Consider the following 20,341-nt stretch of genomic DNA (forward strand, 5'->3'; position numbering starts at 1 on the left):
GGAAGGAAAAAATTAAGATTTTTTGAAAAGTAGGTCAAACTTCAAGGTCAAGTTCATGGGATCAAAGATCATAGTGTATGTAGAAAACTTTTGTCATAGACACTATACAGGTTTAAAATGAAAGCCCTATCTCTTCTCATTGAAAAAGTCATGATCATGACCAAGGTTGAAGTTTTTAAAAGTAGATCAAACTTCAAGGTCTAGAGGTCAAAACTTCGAGGTCATAGGTAAAAAATCATGGTGTATTTAGAAATTTCTTGTCACAGGTAATAGATATATTTAAAACGAAAGCCCTATCTCTTCTGATTTATAAGTTATGGCCAACTGAAGCAATGTTTAAATTTTTTTAAAAGTTAAAGGTAGGTCAAACTTTAAGGTCACAGGATAAAAAATCCTTGTATAATTCAGAAAGGTCTTGTCACAGGCAATACACATGTGTAATATGAAAACTCTATCTATTCTCATTCAAAAGACGTCAAAGTTTGAAAGTTTTTGTGACAGACGAATGAGAGGGGCTGGGTGGTTGTGGCCATTTTTAGAATATTTTGATCTCCTTCAAAAGAAGAGCTCCATGTAAAGATATAATACAATTATCAAATTTTAAAACTAAAATTTATGAAATTTTTCTTTGCCAAATGAAAGTTGACAGCTTAAGATACCATATTCCAAAATTTAAGTTATATCTGGTGGTTAATAGAAAAATAATTTGTTGACCCCTAGCCTCCTTAATGTTCCCTCTCTTTCGCGAAAGCGGGGGACAATAGGGATATGTAAGCAACATCTACATGTATACACTGCAAGCAAAAGATTTCTTATTCTTTATTTTGTCCTGTTAGTGTGATCTGTCCATACCTATAAAATAGATTGTATTCTGCATTGTGTCGCTCAATCTGTATTCTATTCAAGCATTCTTTACATTTTGCTATAGACCAAAATGATTTAACTGAAAGTAATAATTTCTGTTTATAAATAGCTGTCTGAACATTTTTTTTCCCTGAAGGTAAATGACTAATAACCTATGATGAAAATATTACATTTATATTGTTTTAAAACAAACAACTGTATAGAGTTTTCTAGCTAATCGATTTTCTTTTGAACATCTGCGCATTTGCCTTCCTTGATGACTCGGTGATACATGTATAGCAAACGGAAACCTTTGCATGCATCACTGAAGCAATAGTCCGAGTTTACCTTTGCTTTTTTTTTAAACATAAAAAAAGAATACATCAGTGAAATAGTTTCGCTTTATTTTAAATGAATCTTCGTGGTTCCGAATAGATTTGATTTAAATCTATATGTAATGTATAATAGGCAAGAGCTATATTTAAAAATTCTACAAATCAGTAAAACATTATATTCAACTTTATCTAAAAAAAAAAAAAAAAGATTCAAAAAACAACTAGTAAATGTGTTCTTCTATACAAGTGATATTTACAGGAAAAACATGTACCAAGAAACAACAATTTACAATTACAGTAGAGAGAGAATATGTACCTCAAGATAAAGCTTCATAAGGCAACAAGCGATTAAAACATTTTTTTCGGGAATTCTTGGGTTGATTTGTTTGCAAATAAAATAAACTTCATCAGAAATAGCCTTTTCCTACAGAATTTAGAAGATATGTGCTACATGTAAAATGTTTACCTTTTATGATACGTGCTAAGTCTTATTTTTATGGATTTCCAACATGTGTCATGAATCAATGTCTACTACAATAACAAAGCATCTTTGATATCTAGCTTGTACATAAAGTACAGTGATCGTGAAAAACTGATACAGTTTGAATGTATGCCCAAATAAGCACTGATGCGGACTGGTGACATTACAATGGCAGTCATTTCTTATTACATTTTTTAAAATTGTTCATAATTATATATTTACATGTGTGTGAATTGCATAAAGCTTAGAATTTATTTTTTTATCTTCAGAAATTTATTTAAGTTTTTCTTAGAAACAGAACAATATGGATTAATAATGTGGAAAAGGATGGTATTTTGCTGTTGTTAAACTAAATTTATTCTGAGATGCCAGTCAGTATAAAAGCGAAGTGGTTATCTAAGAAGTTGTTAGGATTTCATATGGGAAATACTTGCATTTCATTAAAAACATACAAAAACATTTAAAGCAAAAACAGCAGTGGATGCATAGATTGCAATGAGCTTCTATTAGAACACTTCTTTTTCGAATTCTGCCCGATCAATGACACCGTCATTGTTTTTGTCCGCTTTTTTGATCAATTTATCGATCTCTTCGTCCGTAAAATGACCAATCTCTCTCATAGCGGCCGCCACTTCGTCCCTGGCCAGTTTCCCGTCGCCATTTTTATCAATTTTCTGAAAGGCTTCCTCCACGGCTGTTCTGTAATTATATATTACAACTGCATCATTTATTTGTTAAAAGAAAACTGTTTTATAGTCCATTCTTTCGATCTTTTTTCGTTTAAATAACTTCCGGTCATCTTTCCCCCTCTACCCATATTAATACTGACCTTCTCTCTTTCTTCATCATTTCGGACAGGAATTCCTCCTTTGTTATCTGTCCGTCCCCATTCTTGTCAATGTCAGAGAACATTTCCTGTAAAAAAAAAATACAGATTATTAATAATGTCAAAACTTATTAATAACAATGAAATTGTATATTGGACGAGAAATTCAACATTTTGTTGAATAATTGGAAATACAGGTATACCAATTTTTTTCTTATATACAAATTTTGTAGCTTCTTGTGCATTTTGCACTGAAGACCTTTTCTTAATTAAAAAAAATGTTATAATTGTCCTCTGATGAGGGCATCAGGGCATCTTTGAGGATCGATTCCAGACACATTATAATCAGTCACTGACATTATTTTTTTTGGGGGGGGGGGGGGGGGCAAATACGGGCAAAAAACACAGTTAAAAGTGAAACTTCACGACAAACTTTCCAACAACATGCATGTATCAATTCAAATAACATTTACTTTTTTCAGTCTTTTGCACTGAGGTATCGAAAGATTTTAATGAAAGAAAAAAGAAACTCAAACAGAAAAAAGGAAGGTACATGTATATAATATGCACTTTGATTTTATCAAAGGACAAGGTAAGGTAACGGTCGAATCTGGTCTCTCCTTTTATGTAAAAATCAGAACTTTGCTAAGATTGTGAAAGCTTGTAGAAAAAAAATAGTTATATTGATTCAAAGCTTACAAGGAGATCCCAAGGGGGGGGGGGGGGGTCAGAGTTAGGACAATTCCCCGAACTTCCGCAATTCTGCTGTAATTCTATCAAATTTAAGATACTTTTGTCTTCGGAAACACAGAGCACAAGCTTGCCATTCTGAGATCTGTATACATAAATCGATAAAAAATTGCATAAAAATAAGAAATTTCGAAGATTGACATATATTATTCCTTCTCTTTGACCTCTGCATACCCCTCAACTTAGAACCAATACACATTTTGTGGCAGAGCTGACAACAGGTTTTTATTTATAAACTGTTATATCATTCTAAAAGACACCCTAAATCGGGGGCCAAAAGTGGGTCCTAGCCTATCTCGTCCTTTTTACCACTTTTTTCAGAAAATCGAAACACAGTACAGTTGTAAACAATTTTAGATCAATACATAGCGTTGCGTGATAATTTTTAAAATCTTTCCATTTTAAGAGAGAGAGAGAGAGAGAGAGAGAGAGACTTACAGCTATCTCGGAGTCGGTTACAAAGTAAGAAATTTCGAAAATTGACATATATTATTCCTTCTCTTTGACCTCTGCATACCCCTCAACTTAGAACCAATACACATTTTGTGGCAGAGCTGACAACAGGTTTTTATTTACAAACTGTTATATCATTCTAAAAGACACCCTAAATCGGGGGTCAAAAGTGGGTCATAGCCTATTTCGTCCTTTTTACCACTTTTTTCAGAAAATCGAAACACAGTACAGTTGTAAACAATTTTAGATCAATACATAGCAATGCGTGATAATTTATAAAATCTTTCCATTTTAAGAGAGAGAGAGAGAGAGAGAGAGACTTACAGCTATCTCGGAGTCGGTTAAATCTTTACGATTATAATCCTCTACCAGTGCTTTCTTTAGCTCGCTTATTGAGAGAACACCATTTTTATCCCTATCTGTTCTGTCAAAGAATTCCAGCCATAAACACTCCGTCTTATTTCTCTCCTCCATGTTAATTTCAAATGTATAGTACCGGTATTTCTCGGAACTATTTCACATTCCAAGTATGTATTTCAACTGGTAAATTTTATTCAATATATCACGTAACATTGATAGAAAGAAGGGGTATTTTCCGAGAAACAATAAACGCTTCCTTTTAAATTCCTTTGTCACTTTATGTTAGGTCCGTTCTTTTTATTTAAAAAAATGATAAAGAACTTCTAAAACCTGCAATCGGTGTTTGATTATTAAATGTCCAACAACAAATTTATGCAGTTAATATTTACTTTGCAACTACATGTATATCGATTTCTTTACATGTCACCCGATAAATTATATAAAGCTTGGAGAAAGGGCTACCGAGGTTTTTTGTTTTAAATTTATTATCAAATTGCTGATGATATTGTTACTGTCTGCATTGAGCTCTAGCAACAAAAAGTTACTCTAGCGAGAAAAGACGTATGACTTAATGGACATCTGAGTAGCATTAAGTGACTTTATGAGACCTACATGTGCACTACAATATCTTTTTGGTTTTTTTATCACCCCTCGCATCCGTGTTAAAGGGGAGATAGTAACGTGTATGTGTGTGGATGGGTTAGTTTGCCTTTGTTTACGTAACGGAAGTGACGTGATTTGATGTCGGTTGAAAACAGTGTACATACTAGTATGCGGCACGTGTATCATTCAATCAAAGTTGTCCTAGTCTATGAAAATTCCTTTTTTATGACAATGCTAACAACGCCCATTTCAACCAAAATTAATTAGATATTTATATTGATAAGTTTTATGTGAATCAAAATTAACAGGAATCAGGGCAAAAGGGAATACCGGGGTACTACTTTAAAACATTTTTGAAAAAAAAATGTGCACAAACAAATAGGTGGAATAACCCAGAACTGTTTCTTTCTTTTTACCCAGTAGAGCTTAAATGTTCCATCATTCTATTGTTCAAAAAGCACAGTATTTTTTTTTGGGGGGGGGTGGTTAAAGGAGTCGGCGTCAATATCTTATTATTTAATGGTTTGATAAAACTGAAGTTTAATTTTAAAAATAAAATAAATATTTTAGATAGTTTATTTGCTTGCAGTTTTACTTCCCAAAATTCAGAAAACTTACTTTAAAAAAACTTTTCAATATCATGGTTGAATATACACTTATAGTAATAGACACTATCTGAGAGTAAAACTGTTGAATATTAAAGATAGAATGGTCATTCTAGCTACAGAGAACGGAGACTTACGGCTACTTCCCGGTCTGAGAGGGTTTGATTATATTCCACGGTCAGAATGTCTTTTAGTTCCTCTATACTGACCGCACCATCACCATTCACATCCGCTTTCTCAAAAAATTTCAGCCACGCAGCTTCAACTTCTTGCAGTTTATTGGCCATATTTTTATCTATGACACAAAAATGTTTTTTCCAACTTATAAAAAAAATCCTGCAGAAAATTATTTTTTCGTTTTTCTCCTTTGTTTTACTTTATATGATACAATATCGATATAGCTTTCCCCGTTTATTTTATATTCTGTAAAGTTAAAGAGCACTCCGGGTCGTATATAACTGAATATTAGGGGGCAATCAATAGAGGTAACAAGGAGGGCCACACACACATATATCGTACCCTCTCCGTGTATCCCCCAACACAGCAACACAGGCCAGGCAGAAAAGGCGAAATATATTACATTTAAAATTCAAAGTAGAGACTTAATTTAGTTTTGAATTGCCAAAAATATTTGCATGCTCTATAGTGAGACCGATTTCCCCTTTTTCTTCATCAACAGGCCTAGCGTGAAAATTACTGTTTATCAAACAATATCGTATTGATTAAAAATATTCCCTGGGCATACATTAATATATGTTGCTTTGTCGATGGATCGTTTTTATTCCCCTAGCTTTCCATCACAAGCGATGTATCATGACAGTTTACCACATGAATTTCGATAAATGGTTGCATATGTGTACACTTACATGTACTTCATTGCTACGTATGTACATGTAAGGATATCTAACTTCAGGTAAATTCGTGTAAGCAAACAAACATCGATGTTATTTTAATTTTCAATCTAAATTTGAAAATGATATAATTTTCAACCATGCATTGAAAATAAATAAACGGCAATAATATAAAACATTTTATTGTTTCTCCCTAAACTTTGAATACATGTACATGTACTAGGCCTACATGTAATATATTTTATGACTGCTTACGAGTTTTATAAATTTTGCAAGATGGTTCTTTTGACCAGAAATGCATTCTCTAATCCGCTAAAAATATTGTAAAAAGTCTATTATTTTCCACAGAGGAAAATAAAACGATGGAAAACCATTAATGGTCAATGAATAATTCATTCACGAATAAAATTACAACTATTGAATGAGAATAGAAAAATATCTTGTATCATAGAAAGTGAGGTCAAGGAGAAAGAACAGCAACCGGTGATCACATTTTACTGGTACATGTTATTTTAAAAAAAAAATTTTGAACGTTTCTTTCAAAATTTCTGTTTCATAGGGGCCACAGACTCATCAATACAAGTCTGATTTATATGGTAATTTGACAATAGGGAGTGGCCTACATTTACATGTATACATATTCCGTCACGATTCGAGCATTTGTACTGGGAGGAATGTAGCCAGTATGTTCGAAGCTTGTACACGAACATGTTTGTATTTACGTGCTGTCACCGGTCTATTTTATAAAAGGAAAATATACTCCAAGGGAGGGGTAAAATCCTTCGTACAGAAGAAAAAAATACACCAAGAAAGGGGTAAAACTACCCCTCATCATGTTTGTTTTCACCCCCCCCCCTCCCTCCCCCCACTGATGTACCGTCACACGGGTTTCTAGTGTGATTTTTTTTTTTTTGGAAAAATGTTCAGAGGCTTTTCTGAGTCTCAATCGACAATTTAATTAAGATACGTTGTCTTCCATGTCTAATCCTATGCATGAAGATGCTTTGCGTCAAGCCTGATATTGAAGAGTTTTGGGGGAAGGAAAAATGTAAAGGCTTAAGAATTTCAGCTTAATCTAGTACTCATCTATCATCCCACGGCTCTAAAAGATAAACCTATTATTTGTGTAATATGACGAAATTTCTTGAGGAAAAGTATTACATCATGGATAAAGATCGAGGGGTTGAAAAATCTGTTCACGAAAATATCGTTTAATCAGATACAATTCTACCATTCACTAATCACTATGTACACAATCTTATTCAACAAGATAATCAAGGTCTTCAGTTATATGTATAGTTGTATTGAAGAGCGAGAAAGAAAGAAATTCGTCTCCGCGTCAGGTTTTCGACAATCGACAGTCTCTTTGTCGATGGAGAGTCGGGGGATTCACTGTGAAGAACGGAAGATACAGTTTGATTTGAATGCCATTTTTGAGAAAAATTCACACGTATTTAAAACATGTCAGAGAAACTAAAAACAGACTATTGCCCTAACTCCAGCCAATGAAATATGCCTACATGTAGGTGAAAGTGTACTAGTATGTGATTTACACACCAATAATACTATTCACCCCCCCCCAATCCTAAACATGGTCTATAGGGAGTAATAATGTATAGTCGGCATAAAATGTACACACGGAGGACTATACATGCTCGTGCCGAGAGAATTATATGCATATTATCGTCAAGGCGATCGACAAAATGTACCCCCATCCCTTCCCCTTTATAGGTACGGGATGTCAGGTATAAGGCCCTTGTTAACGGACATCAGTGTCCTTTTTATATACTCTTTTTATATACAGTAAATATGACATTTTTAAAATGTGCTAATTTCAGCGAATTTTTATTTTTATTTTAATGAGAGTATTCGGATACACCTACAAAAACGCATAATACACTAAATACACCATCCTGAAACCAAGCACCTATGTTTTCATGTGCAGTGAAGGTCCACAGTTTTATAATATGTATAGAGTTGTTTAACATGGTTCAATTAAAATGTGCTTCGTATTTCTTTTTTCCCGTAGTTTACGAACAATAAACACAGGAGTAAAACGCCTTTAGATGTTTTGAGAAAATAATTGGAAACAATTTGAGCAATCCATTAAAACACTACGGGCGAATTTCCTTGTGCAACTATATTTTGAAATATTACTATCCACTTTAATTAAATCCTTTTTATGCTTGGTTGTCAAAACTTCCTTGCGGCACTGTGGACTCATTTTTTTGTAAACGTTGTTGTGTTTAGAAAATAGAAAAAAAAAACAAGAGCATCACAAAGCAAAACATCCACTCGCATGCAGCACATTTTTTAATTTAGGCCACACCAATAAATTTTCTTGTTCGTCGGACCCGCCCGCTCGTATTTAAACAAAACCATACAAATAATATTAATTTAAATTTCCCGCACCATAAAAATTATAGGCTATTTTCTGTTCCATTCCCGCTCTATTAATCGTTTGTTTAATCTGCTAACTCTGCAAATCAGATAAAATATAATTGTCCGCTTAAATTTTTTCACGCTCCGCCTAAAAATTTTACCTTCAAAAAAGTAATAATATTATTATTTAACCGCTTGCCCACTCGTATTTTTTTCCATCAAATATCCGACGAACAAGAAATTAAATTGGTGTGGCCTTAAGACATCGATATATATATACTGTTGCAAATTACATCACGCACAAAGGACAAATTAACCCCCCCCCCCTCCCTCACACACACACACACACACACACACACACACACACACACACACAAGCGAGCTAAAAAATCCCCTGGGAGGGATCAATGAGCTTCCAAATCCAATCAACCATGAACATTTTCTGGCTATGGATTCACTTCTGAATGACCGATAATTACGGTTAATATCTTAACATACATGTACCATAGTCGACAAATCAATTTAGGATACAAATCTTCGTTAAAGACAATGTAGGCATATATACATGTACACCTAGAAAATATACAAATATTGGACCGAAACCATCATAAAAGAACTGAAAACACAGACTTGTTCATGTAGAAGAATTTGACATTAGTCAACTAGCAGGGTTATTAGTTAACATATAATTCAGGATGACGAATACGAAGGCGAAGGTAATACTGTGTCCGGAGTCGTTAATAATCGCCCTACCCACGGGGGACACAAAACGGTAGACAACATAAATTTTACAGTTTTGCGTGGTTTCAAGAAAGGATTATTGTCATGTTAAATTCGTTCTAACCCTAGGAATGAAGTATTATTATTTTTCAGTTAAAGAATATGCTAATTCCGAACGTTTTGCGCCATCTTTTGTTATACATATAGATACCAAAGATAACACCCCCACCCACCCACCTGCCTTAAATAATTTTTTATCATTTTTTGAGGCAAGGTTAAAGTCTTAAATATTTGAATTTTCCCTGTCTGTGCAGGCCTGTTTAAACAATGTGGGTGGAAGGCTGAATTATTACACAGGTAAACAAATAATCTGGAAACAAATAACCCAGTTCCTGAGATTATGTACTTGTCTGCAATTTGTAGTCCAGACTATATTAGCCCTTTAAATGCATAATACAGATGCGACCTGTTTATATAGCTAGAATTTTAGAGTCTTTATGCAATAACATCTGAATTATGATATACTTTAACATTTACAGGTGTATTTTTAACAGGGTAGATAACTAGATATCGTATCTCTGCATTTACTAGTACATCTGTAGTATACGCCCATTACCGAATTAATGTAAATTATCTTGTGTAATTCCAAAAAAATTGGTCTCGGGTTTATAGTCACGCTATATTTTAATTATATAAAATTTTCACACACAGGGTATATACAATTTTTTCCCCATATTTTAAAAAAGTGACATTTATTCAGACCTACACGGGTCAATGCATGACAACTGCACAATTATTGTATACTGAAGCATTTCACTAAAATATATACATATATTATATAAATATTGCCTAACTATAAACCCGAGACTCAATTTTTATGGAATTACACAAGATCATTTATTTTTACACTTCGGTTATGGGCCTACATACAGCTGTACTAGTAAATGCAGAGATGCTACATGAAAATAAGTTAGGACAAAAACTTCGAATTTTTTGAATCAGAATGACCCTCATGCATGTATGCATATTATTTTGAAATGAAGTTATGAATTTTGAAATTAAGGACATACGCAACGTACCTCACCTATACTGATAATTTTTCAAGATATTCTTGAAAGATAATTTAAACTTACAATACCATTACATGTTCTTAGACAAAAAATCAGCATGCGTTATCAGGGGTTTTGAAAAGATATCAAATTGTGAAATTTTTTGCATTATTCAAAGAAAAATGCACAAAAATTACAAAACATAAATTCCAGATTTTTTTCATCAAAAATTGTTCTAGAAGAGGTGTACAAATCCATATATCAGGGACGTAGCATCCGGGGGGCCAGGGGGGGCCTGGCCCCCCCACTTTTTTCCCCAACATAACCTTTACCATAGTAAATGTTCATTGATGGGATGGTTGGCCCCCCCACGTTATAACCATAGTATAGTGATAGCAAGGATTGTAAGGAAAAAATTTGAAGTGATAGTAAGTTGGGTTTGAAAAAGTTGGCCACTACCCCCCCCCCCCCCCCCCCCCCCCCCCCCCCCCCCCCCCCCCCACGAAATAGGATTTTCGAGTTTGGGCAACTTTGAATTTTGAATTTTGAATTTTGTTTTTTTTTTTTTTTTTTTTTTTGCTTGTCAACTTTTCAGGTAAGTAAAAAAAAATTTCTCAGGTTGGCCCCCCCACTTTCAAAAACGATGCTATATATACGTGCCTGTATTCCCCATTTTCAAAAGTGAGTTATCTCCCCTCAAAATCGGAACTCTTCTACACTAGCCTAACTTCCGCGGACTACACATTACCATAATCCAACAAAATAGTGATCAACTTACACGCTGTATTTAAAAATTTTAAAAGAAGGAAACGGTTTGCATTTTTTTTTAGATAATGAATTATTTTATAAAAGGTCTGTTAGCCCCCCCCCCTTTCTAGAAAGCTATACGAATTAGCCAGACACGAAGCATCGTCTTTAAAAGTGGGAGGGGGGTAGCCAAAGAAATATTTTTTTCTTACCTTGAAAAGTTGACAAGCAAAGAAAAACCTTGCCCAAAGTTGAAAAAGCTACTTATTTCAGTACCAGTTCCTTGGCATACAATACTACATTTCTCTTATATAACTTTACCGTAGTATTAACTATGTGTGTGTGTTGGGGGGGGGGGGGGGTTGGCAACCTGTCTATCAATGAATATTTTCAATAGAAAAGGTAATACTGGGTAAAAAGTGGGGGTGGGGCTAAGCTCCTTGACCCCCCCCCCCCCCCGTGCGTACAGGTACATAGAACGAATAATTATGTAAATGGGTTGATCAGTTGAATATAAACCATAGTTGTGAAAATTGAAAATTATTAGAATTACTATAATTGTGATTTCAATAAAATTACGGTACATATATTTTAACACAGATGTACATGTATGTCAGTTACAGGGTTACATGAGTCTCTCTCTCTCTCTCTCTCTCTCTCTCTCTCTCTCTCACTTATGGTTTTTTACACACTTTGCAAAAAAGAATAACTTATAAAAAAAAATTACATGTACTTACACTGAAAGGATTTTTAAAAAATAAATAACAGTTGAGAAAAGAATGTTTTCCGTTAATTAACGAGAAATACGCTAGGAAATTATTGTATCAATTTCGTGGTTCTGCTCTCAATTCTCTGATCTAAAACAAAATGTGTATTTTACTCGGGAATATACATGTACATATGCTTAGATCCTACACTAAAACTTTGATTAAATGCAGCTCAGACTTTATACGACATATGTAACACGAATTCAGGTCAATGCTATTTTAATTAGTCTTTCTTCGTTACATGAGGACATGAGATTAAATTATTCATTTAGAATTCTATCCAAAGTTTTAATACTACATATGGTGAATCAATTATTTTACAAATAAAAAATTCTAGAAACACTGTTAATTCAAATGAAATAGGCCTTTAATTGTCACCAAATGTGTTCTTGTAAAAGTAAAAGTTCTATGTTATGACATACAATCGAGCAAAAACGCAGTTTCTTGGTATCGGTCGCGGAAGACGAACTACTGCTGTATATGCAGCAATTTCAGAGGTAATCATCAGTCTCCAAAAAATTCCTAGAGATACAAAGAAAATATGGCTGCAGCAGGCTAGATTAATTCTTAAAAACAGAGACGTATAATAGAAAAAAAAAACTTTATAACTAAAAATTTGTTCCGCACATTTTGTAAATAATGATGATCCGTCTGCAGAATATCCACTACCGAAAATTAGCTTATTAGCTTTTTTTTTAATAGGCCTATTCGAATACGTATCAGCATCTTATCAGTAATTTGTTTCTTTCTTTTTTTTGTAAGGGTGGGGGGGGGGGGGCACACAGCACCTTATTATAGTACTACACAGATTAATACAAATCCAGAAAGAGACTATGAGTGGGCAATTTAAAAAAAATACGAATCAGTTAAGATTTCCTTTTATTCGCAAGCACAATAACATTTTTCCATATGACAGATGCATTACACCATAAACATGTTTACATCAAGAACGTCCGCGGAAGTGACTTTATTTATAGCGCATGCGTATTAAACACAGTAAAAGAGTTCCCTTCAGGGGAAATAACTCACCTTTTGAAAATGGGGAATATAGTCATTAAAAGTATTGCACACGGGTCCTTCATTTAGTGGAACTCTTCAACTCCAGAAGAATCCAATCAAGTTCAAACTACATTGCGTATGACCTTAATTAAAAAGCATGTTTTTTTTAAAGTATGACATATTTAAAAGCGTGCATAAAATGAGTCAGTTGAAGTTTTAAGACTTTAATGACACACGCTCCCCTAAATCCGCCACTAGCACTCACCGCTATTTCCCGGTCCGTCTTCTTCTGTCCCAGACCATCTACAACCATCTTTTTAAGTTCCTGGATAGAGACTTTTCCGTCCTTCTGTCCCATTGCATCTGTCTTATCAAAAAAGTCCTCGTACATTTTTCTCTGTGCGGCTGCCATCTTTCTGAAAATGTCTTACTCCCTTACTGTCTTAGCCTTGTCGGTCGGACTAGCCTTGTAGGTCGGACCACAGTGAATGAGTAACTGGTTTGACCAGGTCTTGGGTTTTATGGTCAGTTACAGAAATATACATTCAATAGAGTGTATGTACCACGTCCCATTCACTTTTTGTAATGTATTTGTATTGTAATCACTCAACCAAACCACACAAAGGGAAACATATATAGGTGAAGCGCGTAGTTTAAATGTTTATCAGAGCTTATGACACAGATTGTCCCGCCTTACGAGGCAATAAATTAATGGACTGTATACTTTCCACTGAGTTTCTTAAAATTACTACTACGTTTGTACACACCTTCTTCATGAGTAAATCCCAAACTAAAACATGCACATCAGAGAGTTATACCTAGGAGCCATTTATTCAAGAGTAATACATGTAGTGGTTTAATTAATGATTCGATTTTGTAATTACTAGTAATTACAGAGATTGTGAAAATTTATGCAAAGTCAACGTCAAATTGTAGGACTTCCATTAATTTAAAAGACCACCTCGACAATAATACAGTGTAACTTAGATTTAGCCATTAAAGATTCCTTCTACAAGCTTGTAAAGATTTAACCATGCATTAAAGGACACTCAAAATACTTAGTATTTTTATTCATAATTATGACCATGAAATTTAGAGACTACATTTCTTTGATCCTTTTCTGTGAAATTCCCCATCATACACCCGTCACGGTGGATAACTAGGTTGGTTTATCTGATCTTTAACAATTCATTTCCAATCATCCGTAAAATCTACAGCATACATGTACCAGAGAGATGATACTATCATTACAGCGTGTCAGTTCGTTTGATCAAGCGTGCAAAACTTTATCCAGTATAATATTATTTCAATACATGCAAATACTAGAATACAGTACACCATATAAACTAGCCACGTATGTATGTGACTTACAATACACATTGTATATTTTCCCTCCAATTACATTTCGATTACATGCCATATAACTATGCTGTACATGTACAACATGCATAACTATGCTGTACATGTACAACATGCATAACTATGCTGTACATGTAAAACATGCATAACTATGCTGTACATGTAAAACATGCATAACTATGCTGTACATGTAAAACATGCATTACTATGCTGTAGTCTCAACATGAAAACAGCATGCACCATTAGTAGAAGTACCTTTATTATTTTTGACATCTTTGCTAGCTACGGTTTACTACACTCTCTACACATGCCTGTTCACCCTAGCAAACGTTCGCGAGTACTCGCCAAATTCCTTATACGAGACCTCCAATAGAAATGTTCACGAACGCTCGCTCTGTTGTATAGGCATCTGTCCTCGGAAGATGAGTGAAGCGGATCAAAAAACCTTCGCTAAAGAGGATGTATTTTTTAAGTTTTGCATCCTTGTTTATTAGGCCCAAAGAGTCACGTTAAACTAACATGACCAACAGTGAATAGGAGGTAAATTGTATATGTATATATGTATATAATTTCTGTTGGCACTCAGCAGACTCGTATCAACTAAATATACAGACAGCAGGGAGAGTCCCTAGACACGAACATAAATAATGAACTCGATAACCTATTACAGAAGTCCACGGAGAAATCAGACCCAATACAGAGCAAACATGTCTTCCATAATCAGAATCAATTGAAAACATTTTCCCGTCTGATGTGAAAAGCTCTCGTTTAAGAGACTGTTAAAGTGAACATGTTCATATTATGTGTATTGAGAGGTGAGGTCATATTAACAAGACGCAGAAGAAACTGTAAAATAAGACGTCAGCCTGAAAGAGAAGCTGTTATGGATGGATTGCAATGTTCCAAGAATCTAAATATCCCGTAAAAACTCATAATTATGTTAATATTGTTAGATCAAGTGAACAATGTAGTGATCTAACTTCAGTATAACATCAGGATTTGTGGTAAGGGCTGAAATAAGGTGATAAACATTTAAATACTTGATTTTAATTGACATTTGATTATAGTATACAGTTATGGAATGGGTAAAGGGAAATAGTTTCCTGCCGAGGGGATGCATAACTTTGCTATTTCCCGAGTTCCCATTCCAATTGTTTAACAGGTCGGAGAGAATACTCGAAATCGGGTATTATCCGTGAAATCGCGTATAATACCCGATTTTAGGGTATCGTTGAATCCGCGAAATCGAGTATAGGAGGTGTAATCACCTAATAAAACTTAAACAATGGGATGGCGCATGTTGCCGAGTTAACTTTCATCTAGATACCCATGTTTTCTAAAGGTATCACAGGCCAAGTAAGAATTTGGGCGTCAAGATTAATGCGCTCAGGACAACAAATACCCATGGAGCTCAGTACATTTCATGATCTGCTCACAAAAAGGCGTTCGATTTGCTTTATATTTTTCATAATGTTGAAAGTATATGCATCTTCATAATGTTCATTCCCAACACAACAGAATGGTAAAGTCTAGGAATTTCGGGAATTTATAATAATTCCACATCAACACGACAAACATGAACAATTTGTAAATAAATCAAATTATACGGAAACACATTTCACACACAAAATATGATGCCATGTATTAACAAGGGATTGTCTATCGTATCTAATTATGCGTCATTAATTACTTTCACATTTATCTTGTGCATAAAATCAAATTTATTTATGAATGTATAAATAATGTAATGATAAAAATGTCTAAAATTTCGGCTAAAAAACCTCTTTCTGATCTTTTTTTTGAAAATCTTTTTTTTTTAATCATTCATACATATTCGCAGAATATGTCTTCAACATTTTAGCAGAAACATTAATACATGTAGTTTCAGGAATACAGCTTATGAGAGAACATACAGTACCCGCATCGTTATTCTTTACAGGATACACGATACGATAGGATACACGCACGATACGATAGGATACACGCACGATACGATAGGATACACGCACGATAGGACAGGATACACGCACGATAGGATAAACGCAAAACACGATAAACGCAAAACACGATACACGATAGAACCTGATAAACGATCTACACGATAAACGCAAAACACGATAAACGGAAAACACGATAGAAAACGCAAAACACGATAAACGGAAAACACGATACGATAGGATACGATAGGATACACGCACGATACGATAGGATACACGCACGATACGATAGGATACACGCACGATAGGACACGATAGATTTGTAAAGAATAACGATGCGGGTACTGTAACTGTTGATCGTTTAATTTCGCAAAGTCATCAATATTTTACCATTTCTTGGCGACTTCAAAGGGGGGGGGGGGAGGGCTAAAAGCTTCTTGACCACCTCTGACAAAACAACATCGACTGTGTTCTACATGTGTCCAATAGACCTCTATTTGAATGTCAGGTCGGTTAAACTCGGTTATATATTCTTAATTGTAGGGAAGATTTATTCATTAAATAAAAATTATATAGGTAAACAGAAAGCAACCTGTTATTTTCTAACACAATATGAGACTACAAGTAACTAGAATTCATGTTTATTTTTTAACACATTTTTTTTTTATTATAGATGAGTATTAGGAAAAATTCTTGCCATGAGTAATAAGTATCATAGATAAAATAACTAAAAGAAAACTGTGACATATTGTCTAGAACCAATCAGATAGTACGTTGTATTTTCATATTATAATGAGGTATAAGATAGCAATATAAGAAAAATATAGAAGGTAAAGAGGTAAAATTTACCCTGTCAATCAAATAGTATAATAAAGAAAGGAAGTGACTACAATTTGTATGAAATTTTAATGTCCGATGAGGAAATATATTCCCAAAAAGTAAGACAAGAGTTTCCAAGGCAATTGAACACTCCATTATTTCAGTTTGTTCATTAACATATTCATATAATTCATATTTCAATATGACTGTACCTCGATCTATATTGAGAAATTCAATGTATTATAGGCTCAAAAAAAAAAAAGAAAAGAAAATCCTGTTCATGTGACTTCTCGCTCTCAATTTTCACACAAATGCATAAAATAAAGAAAAAAAAAAATAGCATATCTTGTATCGATTAAAATGCAATCCAAAAATTTACGGTGTCTTTGAATAAAAATTTCCATGTTAAATTGACATAAAAAAGATACTCACCTTCAATTAGCTATTTTCAACCTTTTTTCCGGTGGGTATTTATTTAATCTTATTTTATTTTCTTCTTCATAATAACGTTGGTATTCTATTATGGCAGAGATATACAACTATGATTCGCTTATACTGTACTCTCTAACTGTTAGGAATAATTTATATTTCACGTGAAAGGGACGCCATACATTTTTTCAGTAAAAATACATAACACGGCGTTAGTACAATCGCATCATATCGTCAGAGGTCGGAAAAACAACCTCGAATGTATTAACATCACCGGATGTTAAAAATTTATACATTTCCTGTTTATTCAAATATAGGATAGAGTGAGTAAGAAGTCCCTTTTATAGTATATCTTAGGTAATATCATTAAATTGAATAAATTTAAACTCCATATTCCACAGATAAAAGGTCTTCCTGCATTTATTTCAAAGATCATGAAAAAGGAGGGTTGTAATGGCGTCTACCATATACATTCGAGGTCGTTTTTCCGCTAGTCGGAAAGGCCCGAGAAGTTGCGATTGGGCGTTAGTCGTTTAATTTCTGTAAAGTTTCACATTTTATGAATAGTGCACAAATTAGAAAATTAAGTATATGGAATACTTTAATGGGAAATAAAGACAAACGAAGTGTAGTTATTTGTTTTTAGAAAATATATTGAAAAATAATAACGCCATTGTGTCCTCTTTGTTACCCCAGCAGTGTTTGTCGTGTGATTTTAAACTTATTTGACAACCGTATGAATTAGTTTAAATAAAAATAAATCCACAAGATACTGATGTACAAGTAACAGTACCTGGCATAATGCGCCGTTGCTTTATTCTTTTGTTTTTCAAGAAAGTTGCACGGAATACCCGATTTCGCGGATTCAACGATACCCTAATATCGGGTACTAGTATTATACACGATTTCACGGATAATACCCGATTTCGAGTATTCTCTCCGACCTGTTTAATTATACCGAAACAATTATAGGCGAAATCTTCATTTTTTTTTACCAGATGTTCCAACATTAAAAAAAATCACTATAGAGGCATAATCACAAATGCATGCGGTTTTAAAAGTGTATGATAACTAGTGCATCGTGTCCGAGAGCAATAAAATCATTTTTAAAAAGTATTTTCACTGATATTTCAAAGAATTATCGTTGTCATCTTTTTACTAGAATTCAAGTAAGATTTTGACATCACATGTCGAAATGTTTTGACGTCATAGTTACATTGCTAATAACATTATGACACAGACTCGAGATTCCTTGAACGCACCGACCACTGAACACTTTGATCGGTTGAAATTACTAATAAATATTCATGAGGGAATAGACCCAGTCTTTGGAAGAGAATTTACATTTGGTATGACAGAATTAGTTTATACTGCAACAATCCAAGAAACTCAACAAACTGTCGTGAAACATTTCTCTGTATTTGATGTTGTGTAATGTTACTAGTTCCAGTCTATCCACTTTCGAAATAAAACCTATAGTATATCTAATTTGTTCCTTTTCAATAAAAAAACTACTTTCCTTTAGCGTGCACGGCTCTTTGAAGAACTTAATTCGATGGTAACCAAAATTTGCCCCAAAAATCAAACTTTGACGGAGTAATATTTAATTGTGTTTTAAAACAGGGGAATACATGCTGACCTCAAAGCACTGAGTATTTTTGTTAGCAATGACGTCATGAAAATGACGAAAATTTAAAATTTCCATGATTTCTACAGAAAGATGTAAAAATTACGTCAATATTTTTAGTAAAAATCACCGAGCGCAGGTTTGTTGAGGCTTCATACACTGTATTTTGATATAATGTGAAGAATGATAATATCAATCAAACATGCAAATATTGCTCCTGAACAGATCTGCCCTCTATAAATTCTATAGCTATATTTGTTGGAAGTTTGTCCATTTTGTGCTTTTTCTAAAAAATAATGCAAAATCCGACTAGTTTGTGACGTCAAAAAAACAAAAACAAAAACAAAAACAAAAAACAAAAAACAAAAACAAAAACAAAACTACTTTGAAACTATAATATGTTCTGTTACTTTTAAATATTTTTCATACAATTTATGCAACACATTTTAAGAATTTTTCAATTTTTTAAAAATTTTATTTTATCTATTTATTTTTTTTGGGGGGGGGGGGGCAAAGATACATGTATGCAATATACCGAATATAGTTCTTTATATATAGAGTAATAACAGTAGAGGTATAATAATAATTATATATAATAGATCGACTTCGCTGTAGCAAAATAGTCTTTTAGAATTTCATTTAAAAAAGTGCTAGACGATGATTGTCAAACACTCTCTCTCTCTCTCTCTCTCAGAACGCATATTCCAGTAACATTTCCATAAAGAGAAACAGAAGACGTATTTTAAGTACTATTTTTATGGATGAAAAATGTAGACACCACAGTTTTTGAACATGGAATAGATTTTTGTACTCATGACTTAGAATGCTTGAATTAGAATCCATTTAATCTGAAAATACAAGAAGTCTGTTGGAAACAAGATAAACTTTATTCTATACATACATGTATTTGATTAACAAAACAGTATGGAACTGTAAATGATCAATCCCTGTTGTAAAAGTTTTGTAACAGGCACAAGAATTAAAAAGAATCTTTTGTAATAGAAGAAATATCGTATGTCAAATCGAAACAAAATTTACATTTCCGTAAGCCATTTTGAGAGTTGAGTGTTGCAGTCCACGACTGCATTCAGTGGTTATCCCCACAATGCCCTCAAGTATGAATTCCGAATAATATGAGAGCATTGTAGTTGATTGTGAAGATAGTGAGTCTTTGAACAAAAGGCATATGCCCCCGTCTTCTAACTGAATTGCATTCAAAGGGAAAATTTCAAAATTTCAAAAATACTGAACAAACGAGGACATTCAATCTTAAATTCACGTTTTGTAAAAATTAGTTCGTTTTTGAAATCTTGCTGAAACTCACAGTTCAGTTTCTATCATTTTCAAATTTTATAATATTTTTATTATTTGATTAATGTTTATTTTTAGATTTTTTGTA

At 33.6% G+C, this 20,341-nt stretch overlaps 1 protein-coding gene across 3 annotated transcripts; it reads right to left on the bottom strand.

The window, feature by feature from the left end:
- Positions 1–1,230: 1,230 nt before the first annotated feature.
- Positions 1,231–13,420, bottom strand: LOC134234763 (calmodulin-like). 3 transcript variants are annotated; one of them, XM_062716810.1, is made up of 3 exons: positions 13,037–13,420; positions 2,489–2,574; positions 1,231–2,358 (listed from the first exon to the last, which is right to left on the bottom strand). In XM_062716810.1, the coding sequence occupies exons 1-3, from the start codon at positions 13,181–13,183 to the stop codon at positions 2,166–2,168; spliced, it is 426 nt and encodes a 141-aa protein (XP_062572794.1). In that variant the 5' UTR covers positions 13,184–13,420; the 3' UTR covers positions 1,231–2,165. The 3 variants fall into 3 exon arrangements, with proteins under 3 accessions (XP_062572794.1, XP_062572792.1, XP_062572793.1); XM_062716808.1 differs by lacking the exon at positions 13,037–13,420 and adding an exon at positions 5,394–5,577; XM_062716809.1 differs by lacking the exon at positions 13,037–13,420 and adding an exon at positions 4,013–4,339.
- Between the last annotated feature and the right edge of the window lie 6,921 nt (positions 13,421–20,341).

Source organism: Saccostrea cucullata, unplaced genomic scaffold (genome assembly GCF_032062105.1).
Source record: "Saccostrea cucullata isolate Sc308-1 unplaced genomic scaffold, CSIRO_AGI_Scuc_v1 ctg6261, whole genome shotgun sequence".
NCBI lineage: Eukaryota > Metazoa > Mollusca > Bivalvia > Ostreida > Ostreidae > Saccostrea > Saccostrea cuccullata.